At 42.1% G+C, this 15,150-nt stretch overlaps 1 protein-coding gene across 1 annotated transcript in view; it reads right to left on the bottom strand.

The window, feature by feature from the left end:
- The window catches only part of Slc15a5 (solute carrier family 15 member 5), a 106,612-nt gene that overhangs the window by 57,817 nt on the left and 33,645 nt on the right, over nucleotides 1-15,150 (bottom strand). Inside the window, exon 4 of the mRNA XM_057792753.1 lies at nucleotides 5,312-5,535. Coding sequence (XP_057648736.1) covers nucleotides 5,312-5,535 — 224 coding nt within the window. The remainder of the gene's footprint in view (nucleotides 1-5,311; nucleotides 5,536-15,150) is intronic.

Genomic DNA, 15,150 nt, shown 5'->3' with positions numbered 1-15,150 from the left:
TTCCATGTGAAATGTTCAGTCCCCCAAAGAAAGATGTTCGTGGACAGTTGGTGCCCAGAGCATGGTGATGTTTTGGGAGGTTGTGAATCCCTTGAGACTGGGATCCTAAGTGGAGAAAGTGCACAACACAGGGTGGGTTTTGAGGTTTGATGGCTGTCTCCATCTCCTGTCTGGTCTAAGTGTTCTGACTGCAGAGGCAATGTGGCCAACTGCTTCCTGTTCTCTTTGTCATAATGCTGTGTCCCTTCTTGAACTAGAAGCCAAGTTCAATGAGCCCCTCCTCCTTTGAGCTGTGCCAGGGGTTTTATCACAGTGATGAGACAGATCACTGAGTGACTGGAGAGATGGCTCAGTGAATAAGAGCACTGACTGCTCTTCTAGAGGACCTGGGTGCAATTCCCAACACCCATATGACAGCTCACAACTGTCTGAAACTCCTGTCTGAGGATGTGACATCTCCATCCAGACATACATGCAGGCAAAACACTAATGCATATAAAATAAATAAAGAAATCTCAAAAAAGTAAAGGAAGGAAGGAAGGAAAGAAAATAGGAAGGAAGGAAGGAAGGAAGGAAGGAAGGAAGGAAGGAAGGAAGGAAGGAGACTGATACACTAGCTCACCGCAACAGAAGCTGTGTGGAACTGGCCTCTATATTAATACAAAAGATGACAGACTTTTTAAATTTCCTTGCTCCACCTCGTAATTTCAATCAACCACAAAACCTTTTTCATATTTAAGGAAACCCACATGATAACTGGCAACCCCCATGCTAATTAAATCCCTAACACTAGCTTCTGGTCTTTTCCCATATGCCGAGCCTGGAGGAGTCACGATACTGGAAACAAGACATACAGTTTATACCATAAGCATTGCTTCATGCTCTCTAAATTCTTCAGTGGCACATATGATGTTTTTGATTCCCAGCAGCAACCCAAGCCACTGGGAGGCACAGAGTTAAGGCCTACATGCACTCCCTCGAGGAACGGCTTTTGCAAACTGCCTTTTAGACAGTAGTAGAACTGACAGGATAGTCCTGCCTTTCCATCACCCAGGAGAGACACTTGGCTCAAACCCCCACATCAGAGCTTCTCGCTGAATTCCTCACTGACCTCTTCTCTCTAGTCAGTTGTACAAACTGGGAGTTTGGAAAGAGTCAAAAGAGTCAGTGCCATTGGTAACCAACTAACCAATGGGAAAAGGCAGCTCTTACTTTGTCAACTGCCCAAACACAGGGCTGGACCACATTTTCTTATGGCTTCTGCCTATCTGCACACAACACGTCCTGATGATAATTTATCTCCCAGCTTTTAATGGGATACTTGGGTAATAAACAGGTCTTGCTTTGGTTGAGCTCCAGACGGCAAGAGTGAAGGGTGCATTTGCTATTTCTGCTCTGCTTCTGTGCCATTATGACACGCACATCCCAATCTGAGGGAAATGAACGATGGATGTGTGGTTTAAAAAGTGCTGGCAGCTGAATAAGGTTTAAGACTGAGTGGCTCCTAGCATCAGAGCGAGTTTCTGTTACTGATTTCAAATGAGAATTATTGTTAATAGGAATAAAGTTATTATCGGCATGAATCACAGACACTGAAACCTGTTAACTTAATAATGTTGCAAATGTGTCATTAATCTTCAGCGAAGAGATATTAATATATTGCCTAATCCAAGAAAAGGCTGTGGTGTCTTGAAAGCTTGAAATCATTTCTGCTTCTGCCTCGAGTTCTGAAATCCTCCCCTATTTAAAATTTTAAATACTTTTATTTCACACAGGCCTCTGAGTATTCAGAAGTAATTGCTGTCAATAGAGATTCATTTTCACCTTCGAGTGGCCCTAATGTCAAATGGCAACCTTGTCGGCCTTAATATCAACATATTTTAAATATATGTCTTGAACCTGAAGGTCAATAATTGCCACTAAATTTAAAATATGGAATTCTGGGATGTTTTATTCCTGGTGCTTTGATTGTCTTCATGTAGGTGATTATTTTATCTGGAAGCAAAATCTAGTCTTAGCCTATCCTAAGGGAAGTTCCACCCTGGAGAAGGATGCTCTAGCATTTTCTTTCAATTTCTCGCAAAACATCACTCTATATAAGGTTGGTACCCACATAGTTTGTATCAAAATATTTTATAATGCGTCAGAGAGGTGCTGTGGGCAATAGTAACAGGCTTGGATATCAGCCTTGAGTTAAGGCGACCATCCTGCCATACAGGAACAAATCCAAGGTTACATAGCCTGTCTATTCTCTGGAATCTTAGGCATTTATTTATTCTAAAAACAAGGTCTCAATGTATAACTGGCGACTAGCCTAGCCTTGAACTCACTATGTGTCCCAGGCTGGCATTGAACCCACAGCAACCCTGCTGCTTCGGCCTCCCTAATGCAGTGTGGTTACACACACAAGTTGTTACATTAGCTGCTCAGTCTCTGATGTGTGATAATGACAATGGCTGGGCAGACATCCTGCGAGGATAAAGTTAGACACCCAGAAGCCTAGTTGGTGAGATGCTCAGCTGGTCAGGGCACTGGCTCTTGATGCTGACGATCTGAGTTTGATCTCAGGAACCCACATGGTAACGTGTGAGAAATGACTCCTGTATGCTGTCTTTGACCTCCCTCCTCCCTAGACCATGGCAGGTATACATATCCCCCATCAAGTAAATGTAGATATTTGTAAGCCATCTTTAAGAAGCTGTGGTGATTAATAAATTATCAATAAGTACTTGAGCTTTTCTTCAGTAAAATGGGCATTTATTTCCTTAAAATTTAGCTTAGCAACTTTTTCTTTACTTGTACAGCCCACCCATAATCCTGTAAATTACACTTCACTCATGAAAAAATAGTTCACACACACACACACACACACACAGAGAGAGAGAGAGAGAGAGAGAGAGAGAGAGAGAGAGAGAGAGAGAGAGAGAGCAGAAGGAAAAGTAGATGGGCACTATATGGGAAGAGGAAAGGGACAGAGAAGTGTGGAAGGGGACGAAAGCAGGTTATGTGGGGATGTGACTAAAACCAAATTTACCAAAATGTGTTGTATTTACATCAAAATACAAAATATAGAGCCTCTCCCAGAAAAGGCTCAAGCTGAGTGGAGAGAAATACAAGTTGCTGTTCTCCCATGAAGACAAGGCAACAGGAATTTGTGGTCTTGGCACAGAGGGTTTACGGCTAGCTACGGACTGCTTAGTAGCTTGGCACTCAGTATTATTTCTCAGGTTTGGTGCCTTTTTAACAAGGACTGCGTAGTGGGGAAGGCTTCTGTGTTGTGTTGTTTTGAGGCCTGCTACTATTTGTGCAGCCAGGAGGACTCTCCCCATCTGTATGGCTCCCGTGCACTGTTTGGACCAGGGGTTAACAAGCTTTCCTAGAAGGGGTCAGGTGATGATGATGATCCGCACAGGGGTTCTTTGGCAACTTTTCAGTTCTGCCACCTTTGGACATGAGCAGCCGCAGATATAACAAACCAATCGGCCTGGCAGTGTTCTAATAAAACTTTATTAGTAGGCGTCAACATTTAACTTCCATATAACTTTTAAGCACCACCAACTCCTCTTTTGTTTTTCCCCAATGGTGTAAAATATTGAAGACATGCTAACTTTCACTATATACAAAAATGAAAAGGAGCACCAAGAGATGTCTCTAAGGATAGAGGCACTTGCTACAGAGACATGGGGATCTGGGTTCAATCCCCAGAGCCCATATAAATGTGGGAGAAAAAAACCAACTTCTGCTGTCCTCTGACATCTGTGTGAACACAAAGCCATGTTTGCATCCCTCCCACACCATGCACTTAGGCACATGTAATAATGACGAATGTTGTAAAAACAGGCCATGGACTGAGTTTAACTGGAGGCAGTGGTTTGCTGGGTGTATTGTTTACTGTTCTATTGCTGGGATAAAGCTGTGGACCCAAAGCTACTTCAGAAAGAGAGGGTGTGTTTTAACTCGGTGCTCTAGAGAGCCTGTGAACAGTGGGGAAGAGTCTGGGCACAGCAGCAGGAGCAGACCACACTGCCTGACCACACTTTCACCTACACATGGGAAACATAGGAAAACCAGAGACTGTAGCGAGGCTACAAACTCTCAAAATCTGCCCCCAGTGATGGAATTCCTTCCTCAAATCTCTGCCTCCTCAAATGCTGTCACCCAGTGGGGGCCAAAAATTCAAACACATGAGCCTATGGGGGACTTTTCACATTTAAATCCTCACCTGGGGTCTACAGGAGCAGGCCTGGGCTGTTCGGAGAGTCACTGCCTCCTCCACCTCCTTGTTCACTGCCTCTCAACATCAAATCACTTAACTTTACAGATCTCTTCTTTAGCAAATAGAGCTGGAGTTAGGCAAACTTTTCCCTGTCTAATGTTCTGTGATTGATGCATACAACTCAGGTGTTAGCTTTCTAAGCTCTACCTTGGAGTTGGAGTAGTTATCAAGAAAGTCCTGAGTTTGTTCAATGACTTTTATAATTGTCTCCTTCTGCTCTATTTATGATTTGATCTTTGACCATAGCTGCATGAATTTGTTTAAATTCACATTTATCTACAAAAGACACCTTGGGGTTAGCATTTTCTCTTTGATTTGCTCCCAGCATAAGAACTGATTCCCTGAAGGATAATATGTGAGTGGGAAGGGCATCGTTTACTCATAACTAAGAGATAGTGAAGGCGGGGTTGCTTTCTAAAGGTTTAATGGGGTCGGGAGGAGGCTCAAATCTTTGGTTAAAGGGAGTTTGGGGATTGCTTCCAGGTCTTGAGATTCTGAAGACTGTGCACTCTGAGATACCATCTGCTCCTTTCGCCTAACACAGACAGTCATACGAGATGATCCCACCCAAGGTCTCCTCAATAGTTTCAGCTTGACTGCCCTGAGCTCCTAAAACCAGGGACCACACTGTTCAGAAGGTAGGACAAAGGCTCGGAATGTGTTTGAAAGTGCCTGCTCGGGTGTTGTGGTTTGTATGTGGAATGTCTCCCCTTGATCTGCGGATGATGATGCTGTTTGGGAAGGTTGTGGAAATTTCAGGAGGTGGGGCATGGGAGGAGGGTTCATGCCTTCCCAGAGCCAGCCTCACTTCCTGTCTGCAGACTTTGACCGATCTAATGCTGTCGGTCCTTCCACGCTGCGACAGACCCTACTCCCTCAAACTGAGCCCAGATACGTCCTGCGTCCTGGGTCCTGCGTCCCATAAGTGACTTTTGTCAGCTATTTCATCACAGCCATGAGAAAGGTGACTAACTCAGGCTGAAAACACACGAAGTCGTTTTGTTGTCTTCGGTGTGTGTCGGTTGTCCTCCTTACCTGCATAAGGCACATTCTGTATATGAGCTGGGAACCGAAGAGAGGCCAAAGGGTGGAGAAGACAAGTTCTGCGTCTTCCTCCTGGAGTTCTCTGCGGTGTCCACCGTTTATTTGCATGGCACGGTCTGACTGACTTGTTCCATCTCGCCCAAGGCGGCAGTGTGGTAGGAAGTATTTTTTCAGGGCCGTAACAACCACGCCAGAGACAGTCAGGAGGGAGCAACCTGCAAAGCATTGGAGACAGCATGTGTTAGCCCAGGGATGGCTTCTCAGCCCTCTCAGACACGAATCGAGACCTGACACTCCCGAGGACAAAAGGTGGTAAAAGTGGCGTCGAAGGGCTCCACTCCTGAGGAGTTGGGTTCAAAGGCACCGCTGGCAGAATAGCTTCCTGATGACCAGCCCAGAGTGCAGCCTGACAGGCAATGTAAAAAATGAAAAAGGTAAGATCAATGGGGACACATTAGAGAAGAAGTGACAACATACAACGGCAGAGTAGAGAATTTCAGAGTCTCTAAGAAGTCTCTAACTTCGCTCATTAATGAATAAGAGAACCTGGGAATTCTTTTACATCTTTTACTCCGGAACCAGGACTATTCTGTAAAATATAAATAGCCTTCATATTACTTGGCAGGTAGCTGTTGGTTCTTTTATTTTGACACAGAGATGAAGGCAAATGTGTTCTTTTCTTTGACTTTACCCTTGAATTTCAGATGTAACATTAAATGTTGAACTCTTTAAATGCCTTTATGAATGCTGGCAATGTTACTGAAAAGCCAGGCTCTATTAGCTGACTTTCCCAGGATTTCCCTCTACGTTGATAAGCAGGATGCCTTAGCATCAGAAATGTCACATTGCCTCAGGTGTTAGCAGTTGCCTCGTCCCAGTCATTTGAACTTCACCTTAGCTTCTTTTTATGTTTTTTGGATTGTACAGAAAATTTGTCTCTCTTAGGAGTTTCTGCTGCCACAACAAGGAAAATACCCACACTGTGTAGTCTAACTGTGTCATGTTGATTGTGACTTTTCCCCCCCATAATACTGACTTTCACCAGACAAATCCTTCCACAAATTATAGACACTCTGAATTTTGGTTACAGGAAAGATAGTACAAGCCACACAAAAACATCTGAGTTTTTCTCAGTAGGTCAGCTGGAGGCAGTCAAAAGACAATTTGAGTCATCTTACTGTGTCCAAATTTCCCATAAGAAAATTCTGCGTGAGATGAATGCTTGCCAGATTCATTTAGAGGCCACACACTATTGGCTGTTCTATTTAAATAAGGAATACCTACGAACATCTCTTTTTATGGCTGTGAAGTTGGCTATATTGATTCCTTCTGATCTTTTCCGTAAGACCTGTAATAGGCTGATTATGTCAGCCTTTGATTAATTGAGGAGCTGGGGGCCTGGTAATTGAATAGGCACCCTTTCACCTCAAGTCACTGAATCAAATCCAGCCCAAATTGGTAGTGACCAAGAATGATTATACTTGTGACTCTCTGGTGGCCTCTGTGAAGTATCTTTAGGTCACATGGAAGAGCGTCGTGATAATTGCTGACAGGAGAGCCTCTCAGATCCATGGGCTTTGTCACCTCTTCCTGACCACTGTTTCCAAGCACAGAGGAAGGCTGCGGATTGGCTCAAGGAGACAGAAACATGTAGGTGCTGCCAGACTTGGGTCCCTTAGAGAAGAAGTAATAAGGAAAGGGCTTCATGGTTGCAGCATGAATGGCTCCATCATTGTCAGAGCACAGCCTGCTCTATCATGAGGTGTTCCGAGCCATTTCAGTGAGCTCACTTCAGGTTTAAGTAAAATGAGAATTGGGTGTGTGATGATGGAGTCTGGAGTTGAACGTGGGCAGGCCTGGGCTAATGACAACCTTGACATTTTCTTACAGCCTTGTTTGTGTTGCTGGGTGTGTGATGATGAAGTCTAGAGGTTGAAAGTGGGCAAGCCTGGGCTAAAAGACTTAACTTTGACATTTTTTTACAGCCTTGTTTGTGTTGCTTTTCAGCTCTCACTCTGCTTGCTTGTGCTGGCTAGTTTTATGTCAACCAACACCAACTAGAGGCATCTGGGAAGAGGAAATCTCAATTGACATGATTCCTCACCAGACTGGCCTGTGGAGTGTTTTCTTGTTTGATGACTGATGTGGGAGAGTCCAGTTCTCTGTGGGTGCTATCGCTGCTGGGCTTATGGCCCTGAGTGCCTTAAGAAAGCTACTAGGAACAATCTAGGAGGCAGCATTCCTCCATGGTCTCTGCTCCGTTCCTGCTTCCAGGTTCCTGTCCTGATCTTTTTTAGTGATGGAGCGTTATGGGTACACGTAAGCCGAAATAAACCTTTGTTCTTCCAATTTGCTTTTGGTCATGTGTTTTGTTACAGAAATAGGAATTGTAACTAAAACACTGATGAATTCTTGGGAAAAAAAATACAGTGCTATGTAGACATCAGAGTTATGATGGTTCGTTTTGATCCAAATGACTCCAGGTTTTCAGACAGTCTATCATTAAATGGTAATTATTTGTAGAAGGCAAGTCGTTATTCTTTTTTCTTTTCTCCTAAAGACATTTTCTTTTCTTTTCTCCCAAGTTTAAAATTTCAAGGTCTTGTATTAAATATGTGTTTTAAATGGACCATAAATTTATTATAAACCAGGCATACTTCATTGTGAGATAAAAGTTGAATTTACTTCTAATAGATGCTATAAAGATTTCTGAAATCTTCTTAAACAATTCAATATTGCTATCATATTATTTATAATGAAAGATAGCTGAGATTGGTGCTTTATTCAACTTTGTTAAAAATCAGTTTTGGGGATGGAGAGATGTCTCTGTGTTTGTTAGTACTTATCATTCTTCCAGAGGACCCAGGTTAGGGCCCCAGTACCCACAGGTGGCTCAGAACTGCCTGTAACTTCAGCTCCAGGGATCTGATGACTTCTTCTGGCTTCATGGGCACATACCCCACCCTTACAGAAATATAGACAAAACTAAAAATAATGTTCAGTTAGGAAGACTCTCCCAGATGTCTGCCATCCCTGCACTTGGAAGGTGGAATCAGGAAGTTTATTAAACCCCATCATATAAAACAAAGAAAATTCTCAAGTAAGATTGCCAACACGTGTGTGAAATACACTAAAAGTTAAATATAAGAAAGTTATAAAAAGATATGCCCTGGCAGCTTGTTTGATCTATCAGATATCAGATGTAACTTCTACATGCCTTTCTACATGCATCTTCCACTGTGTTTTTTTTTTTTTTTTTTTTTTTTTTTTTTTTTTTTTTTATTTGATAGTAGTGATGATTCTCAGGCCAGCAGCACTTCTCTGTGGACTAGGTTGTAATAGTACTTTGGAAAATAAATTCAGTGAAAGAAAACTGAATCTGATACAATGAGACAAAACGAATAAACTCAAAGAGGCTGAAAACCAGAGAATGAATGAGCAATGGTAATTTCTAAAATTCCTGCTGCCACAGAAAGCACCCAATGCATCTCCATGAAGTGAGGATAAGATCATTCATTCAGTCTCCATATTTACTGTAAACCAGGGCCCTCTCTTTGTCTTTGGCATGATGGCAGCGAGCAAGGCTCACAACCCGCAAGTCTTCTTGGTGTTCCCAGAGACATTGTGAGTAGGAAACTCCCTACATGACTAGGGTGGCAAAGCAATTGCTTGATATGATAGAAACCTACTAGGGATGGCATGTAGAGGTTTCCTAAGGTGTTGACGTATGAACTGAGGACTGAGGACTGGGAGTAAGCAACATCGCCTAGAGAAAACAGGCCAGTAGAGGTGAGCTGGGACATCATGAGCAGTAATCGAGGCTCTGAGAGGGTAGGAACTAATGAGAAGAATATGGTGAAAGATAAAATCCAATGCTTATTAGAGGCCAGACAACACAGATTGTGGGAGGGATGTATAGATCACCCTTCGAAGGGTTAGAAACCACTATGAGGTTGTAAGTGGGAGAGAGATAGCTTATAACTCACATTTTAAAAAGCCACTCTGGAACCTTAGAACACTCAGCCCTAAATGGGATGTCTCCGTTAAATCCCTCTCCCTAGAACTCAGGGTAGCCAGTGGGAGGGGAGGTGGAAAGAGCATACCAGGCAGAGAGAATGGGGGTGGAGAACACTAGGAGAACAAGGTCCTCTGAATGAACATAAGCAAAGCTCATACGAACTTGCAGAGATTATGGCAGCATGCACAGGGCCTACATAGGTCTGCACCAGCTCCTCTGTGTGTATACTATGACTTCTAGCTTAGTGTTTTTTATGGGATTTCTGAGTGTGCTATGAATAAGTGGGTCTCTGATTCTTTTGCCGTCTGTCTGTCTGTCTGTCTGTCTGTCTGTCAATCTATCTATCATCTATCTATCTATCTATCTATCTATCTATCTATCTATCTATCTATCATATATATATATATATATATCTTTGTCTTGTCTGACTTTGATGTGATAGTTTTTGTTTTATCTTATTATATTTTATTTTGTTATATATATTTTAAATGAATTAACTTAAAAAAAAAGCTACTCTGGGGTCTGGTTTGCGACTCAGTCATAGAAGACTCACCAAACATGTATGAGGATTTGAGCTTGCTTCTTAGAACTGAAGAAATAAATGGTAAAAGACAAAGTAACCCTTGAAGCTGATGGCTGATAGTTTTCTGGGGATGAGCTAGGAAAGCAGAAACCAGACAGGAGATAGTGGTGATGTGGACAGGACAGGAGTGGGAGCGAATGGACTACATTTTCAACAATCAGCAGAATCTTCTGATGTCTGATGGTAAAAAAAACGGGAGAGAGGAGTAGAGTGGAGGATGGCTGCCTTTCCTCTTGAACAGCGGGATGTTGGTGACGTATCATGAAGATTACAAGAACTTAGTGTGAGCTGTGCATGGTGGGGCACACCTTTAATTTCAGCACTTGGAAGGTAATGGGAGGCAGATCTCTGTGAGTTCACATGTGTTCTGGTTTACATAGTGAGTTCCAGGCCCACCAGGGCCATGTAGTAAGATGAGAATGAAAGAGACAGAAGCAGAGGCAGAGAGAGAGACAGAGACAGAGAGATAGAGGAAGAAAGGGAGAGAGGAAGGGAGGGATAGAGGGAGGGAGAGAGAGAGTTAGCAGTTGGATGAACTAGGAGTTGGGTTGGAGTCACGTTTGAAACACCACTTGATCACTAAGTCTAAAAGTCAAATAAATAAAAGGTGATGTACTTTTCAAGGTTGGACAAAAGGTGGATGTGGAGCTGAGAGGCCTGTGGGTACCACTAAAGGCTGGGGCTTGGGGACACTGGAAGAGGAAGGCATGGATAGAGAAGAGGCATGGTTCCTGAAAGAAATCCTGGACCTCAGTTGTTATCAGGCTATCTAAGTGGGGAAGGGGCAGAAGGACTACAGAGGAGAACCAAAGGCAAGATGTGCTGTAGGTGAAAGAGGGAAGGAGCTCAGCATGAGGGAACCCTAGCTGGTTGGCAGAGCAGTCTCAAGAAGTCAGTCTGAAAAAAGAAGCTGGCAGACAATGTGTCTGCTGGGGCATGGGGAACTGCCCCATCATTGTAGTTCCCACTGTTGAAATAACCTACATATGTATGCTGCGCCACCTCTATGGATTAACCCACTAGGGTTAATAGAAAGCTCATATCTGTTGTCCACATAACTGTGAATGTCATAGACACTCAGCATTTAATAAAAGTTCATTGTCATTGTAGTTCTTAGATAGTTTTTGTGTGCCCAGGGCAGAAAAGGGAAGTAAGGAAAAAGAAAGAAAAAACAAAACAAAACAAACAAAAAATCCCATAAACAAACAAAAAAATTAACAATAACAAAAACCTCTATCTGGAATGAAGATTCAGTCAAGATGTGAAGCTCTGGCTTAAATGCCCAGGACACACACAATGGTTGTGCACATTATAAGATGAAACAGTTGAGCCATTTTAAATATTTTATTGCAAAACCCAAAGATGACATCTATTGCTACTTAAAAAAAAAAAAAAACTTTTAGGAAGCCATTTTCCTCTTTGTACCTTTAAGTCCTTGGCTCTTATGTTCTGCTCCTCTGACCTTGATCTAATCATGAATATCTATGGTACTTAATTATAATAAAAAAAAACCGCCTACATTGCACTCTGCATGGTAGAGGCATATTTTTTCTCCTTTGGTCACCTGCCAGTTCTCAAAATTATAGTAGTGGGAAGAAATGCAAATGAAGGGCCTGCCTGACAGCTAAGCATAATGGGAGGCACGGTCCACATCTGAAAAGTTACCTTAAGATAAAAGGTAGCATGGAAAGAAACCATTTCTTTAAGGTCACCTATGGCTTTGAATTATAGCTTTGAGAGATTTCCAATTTAGTCATCAGAGAGGAAGAAGCCAAAATAAGGATTATATTTTTTTGCTGAAGAAAGATGGAGCTTTACCTCACAATCATTGGGCGATCCAGCAAAGCAGAAACCACAAACAAAACCATCAAAGGAAAAACGAAAGCATCCATTCCCATGTAGTCATCATACAAAGAAACTTTCTTACATAAGTCACTGAGGCGTCTCCTCTAGGCTAATTGTAGCCTTGCAACATGTGAAATCGTTTTCTTAGCAATAAGCAGAGAAAGAGAATCACCTTGCCATGTGATAAAATGTGCAACTTGTGGACTCAACTAGGTAGGCGAGAATTGCCGCTGCCCGTGTGGATGACTTGAAGGAGAGTATTTCTTTATTCAGATAAACTTATTTTCAAATAAGAGGTAGATAAGTAAATGGACACGTGTTGACTCGCTCTTTGGAAAATGTGAAAATACAGTGTTGGATATGTGTGTGCTCATGTGTCATGCTTTCCTTGTTTGTGTGTCTGAGACAGAGTAGCATCCTCCGACCAGGTTGACATTAGAGTTTGAAATCTTGGGATTGCAGATATGTCCCATGTTAGTGTTCTTCCCCTTCCATCTCTCATAATGCTTGAAGATTGAACCCAGGACCTTGTATATTTTAGGCAATTAGAAATACCATTGAGATATCACCTCCCCCATGTATGTGTATTTATGCGTATGTACATTGTTGTAGGTTGAGCGGTGGGCTGCGTCCTGCTGCCCAACCAGCTTAACCCCCAAAATGAGCACACAGAAATTGTATTATTTAAATTACTGCCTGGCTCATAAGCTCTAGCCTCTTATTGGCTAACTCTCACATCTTGATTCAACCCATTTCAACCACAAGTTCACCAGGAAAGATTCAGCATGTCTGACCTGGCAGCTTCATGGCAGCTTCATGGCAGCTCTCCCTCTACCTCCTTCCTCCCAGCATTCAGTTCTGTCCTCCCCACCTACTTCAACTTTGCCCTATCAAAAGGCCAAGGCAGTTTCTTTATTCAACCAAAGAAAGCAAAACAAATACAGAAGAACCTTCTACACCAGTACATATGAACAAAAACACAAAATTATTTAGTAGTTAGACAATGTAGAAAATGCCAAGGTAGTTCCCAAATGAACCTTCCCCCCCACACCCATTTTATGTTGCTCTTATTTATTTGGTGTTTGAGATCAACAGGGCATCTTTCTGAATATGGACCCTGCTCATTGGTTACCAGGAGGGTATGATGTATCATGACGTGAAGGCCCACAGACTCTAGAGCTCTGAGACACCAGGGCTCTGACATGACTTCTGTTAACTTCTTTGAGGTTTTAGTCATATGAAGGTCATCTCATCCTTTTGGATATTTGCTCTGCACTCTGGTGAATAACAAACCCTGAGCCTTTTCCATATCGAGCGTATGAGACATAGGAGTCTCTAATTCTGGCCCTGAAAGGACAGTTTGAACAAGTTGGTAAGAACAATGGAAATGGTAAACTTAAGGTGTGTCAGGAGCATGAAGGCAGTGCACAGAGCCTAGTCTACAAAGCAGTGATGCTGCCTTTCCTGCCTGCCTCACAGGCACATGGCAGAAATAAGGTGACCCATGGAGTAGTACTGGTGAATGGCACTGGAGAATGATGCCAGTGAGTGACAGTGATGGATGGGGTGACACTGGTGAGTAACATTCGTAAATAGAACACCTCATTATGTTTCTTATGCTGGTGACTATGCAGCTGAACAGGAGAGGCAAGAACAGGTCAGAAAGAAGGCAAGGTTAAACAAGACAAACAGAAAGCCTGATAAAGGGAACAATGGAAATTGCCACCATTCAAGATGCAATGAAGATGACTTATCCAACCAAGGTCAAAGACGGGGACTTTCTAGTAAGTGAGACTGGAATAACTTGATAGTAATATAGACAGAAGATGTGTTTATTCCTAAAATCTATCTGAATATCACTTCTAATGTTTCAAAGTCAAAAAATACAATATTAAAACCAAAAGAAAGCATTTTACATATCCAAAGTTAAAAAAATCCAACTTATTCTACCAAATCTTAGAATTTACAAGAAACAAAAGAGAGGGTAGATAAATCTGATTATAAAATTAAACTTATCTACAAAGCTAGTTCCAGAACTGCTAGGGCTATTGCACAGAGAAAACCAGTCTTGAAAAACCAAAACAAACCAACCAAACAAACAAAAATCCCAAAACAAAACAAAAAATTACCCCCCCAATAAAAATAATATGAATAGAAAATAATATATGAACTGTGCTTAAAATGCATACTATATATTAGAAACAATATGTAGATTTTTTATCATAGTGATTTTTTTGTCATAGGTGAAAACTTATACTAAAGATTAAAATCTTAACATTGATGAAGAAGGACTACAAGACTACCCACTCTTAAACAGTTAAGAAACAAAAGAATGTAAAAAGAGGTTTTGAGACAAATGGCCACAAATAGAACATTGAGGATAAAGTCTATGACCACTGGAAAGGCAGAAATCTCTCATAACCTGAGCTGGCACTTTAAGACTCCAAAGAAATAAGAGCAAAGTAAACCTAATGTCAGATGAAGGAAAGAAGTAGAGACAACGGAAGAGAAAAATAATAGAAAACAAAACAAAGCCCAAGGAAACCAAGTTTTGCTCCTGTAAATACCAGAAACATATGTTGGGGGGAGCTGCGGGCTGTGTTCCTGCCGCCCCAGCTCCTGGTCGCCTAGCTAGCTTATGCCCCAAAATAACAACACACAAACTGTATTCTTTTAAACACTGCTTGGCCCATTAGCTCTAGCCCTTACTGGCTAATTCTCATATCCCGATCAACCCATCTCTAATAATCTGTGTAGCATCAGTCTTACCGGGAAAGATTCAGCATGTCTGACCTGGCGGCTTGCTTCATTGCATCTGTCCGGAAGAGGGGAGCATGGCCTCTGCTCCAGAGAGCAGAGCTGTCAAGTCTGAGCTCACTTCCTCTTCCTCCCAGCATTCTGTTCTGTTTACTCCACCCACCTATGTTCTAACCTATGAGGGTCAAGCAGTTTCTTTATTTTTTAACCAATGACCTTCCTCCATCAAACATAGACAAATATTTCTGCATCATAAAGGGGTGGGAGTGAAGACAGTGACAGCCAAAATTGGAAGTGAAAGACACAGTAAAATGGTACTAAAGTGTTGTCACAAAAGTGAGAGAGAGAACACTGTAAGAAACTGAGTGACAGCAAAATATATAATTGAGAGGAAGTGGCTCAAGTTTTTAGAAGCACACAAGATGATGGAGCTGAGTAGTAGAGAAGAAACTTGAAACATCTTGTAACCAGGGAGGAGTCTGAGGCCAAATCAGAAATCTCATCCAAGAAAAGCACTAGATGGCGGGGGGTGGGGGGGGACGGACCTGTTCTACCAAGCACTTGAAAAATTAACAACAGATTGATGCTAATCTTTACAAACTCGATAGAGAAATTTAAAAGGATAAA

The sequence above is a fragment of the Chionomys nivalis genome, chromosome 1 (genome assembly GCF_950005125.1).
Source record: "Chionomys nivalis chromosome 1, mChiNiv1.1, whole genome shotgun sequence".
NCBI classification, from domain to species: Eukaryota; Metazoa; Chordata; class Mammalia; order Rodentia; family Cricetidae; genus Chionomys; species Chionomys nivalis.
This window is presented reverse-complemented; position numbering and strand designations above follow the sequence as displayed.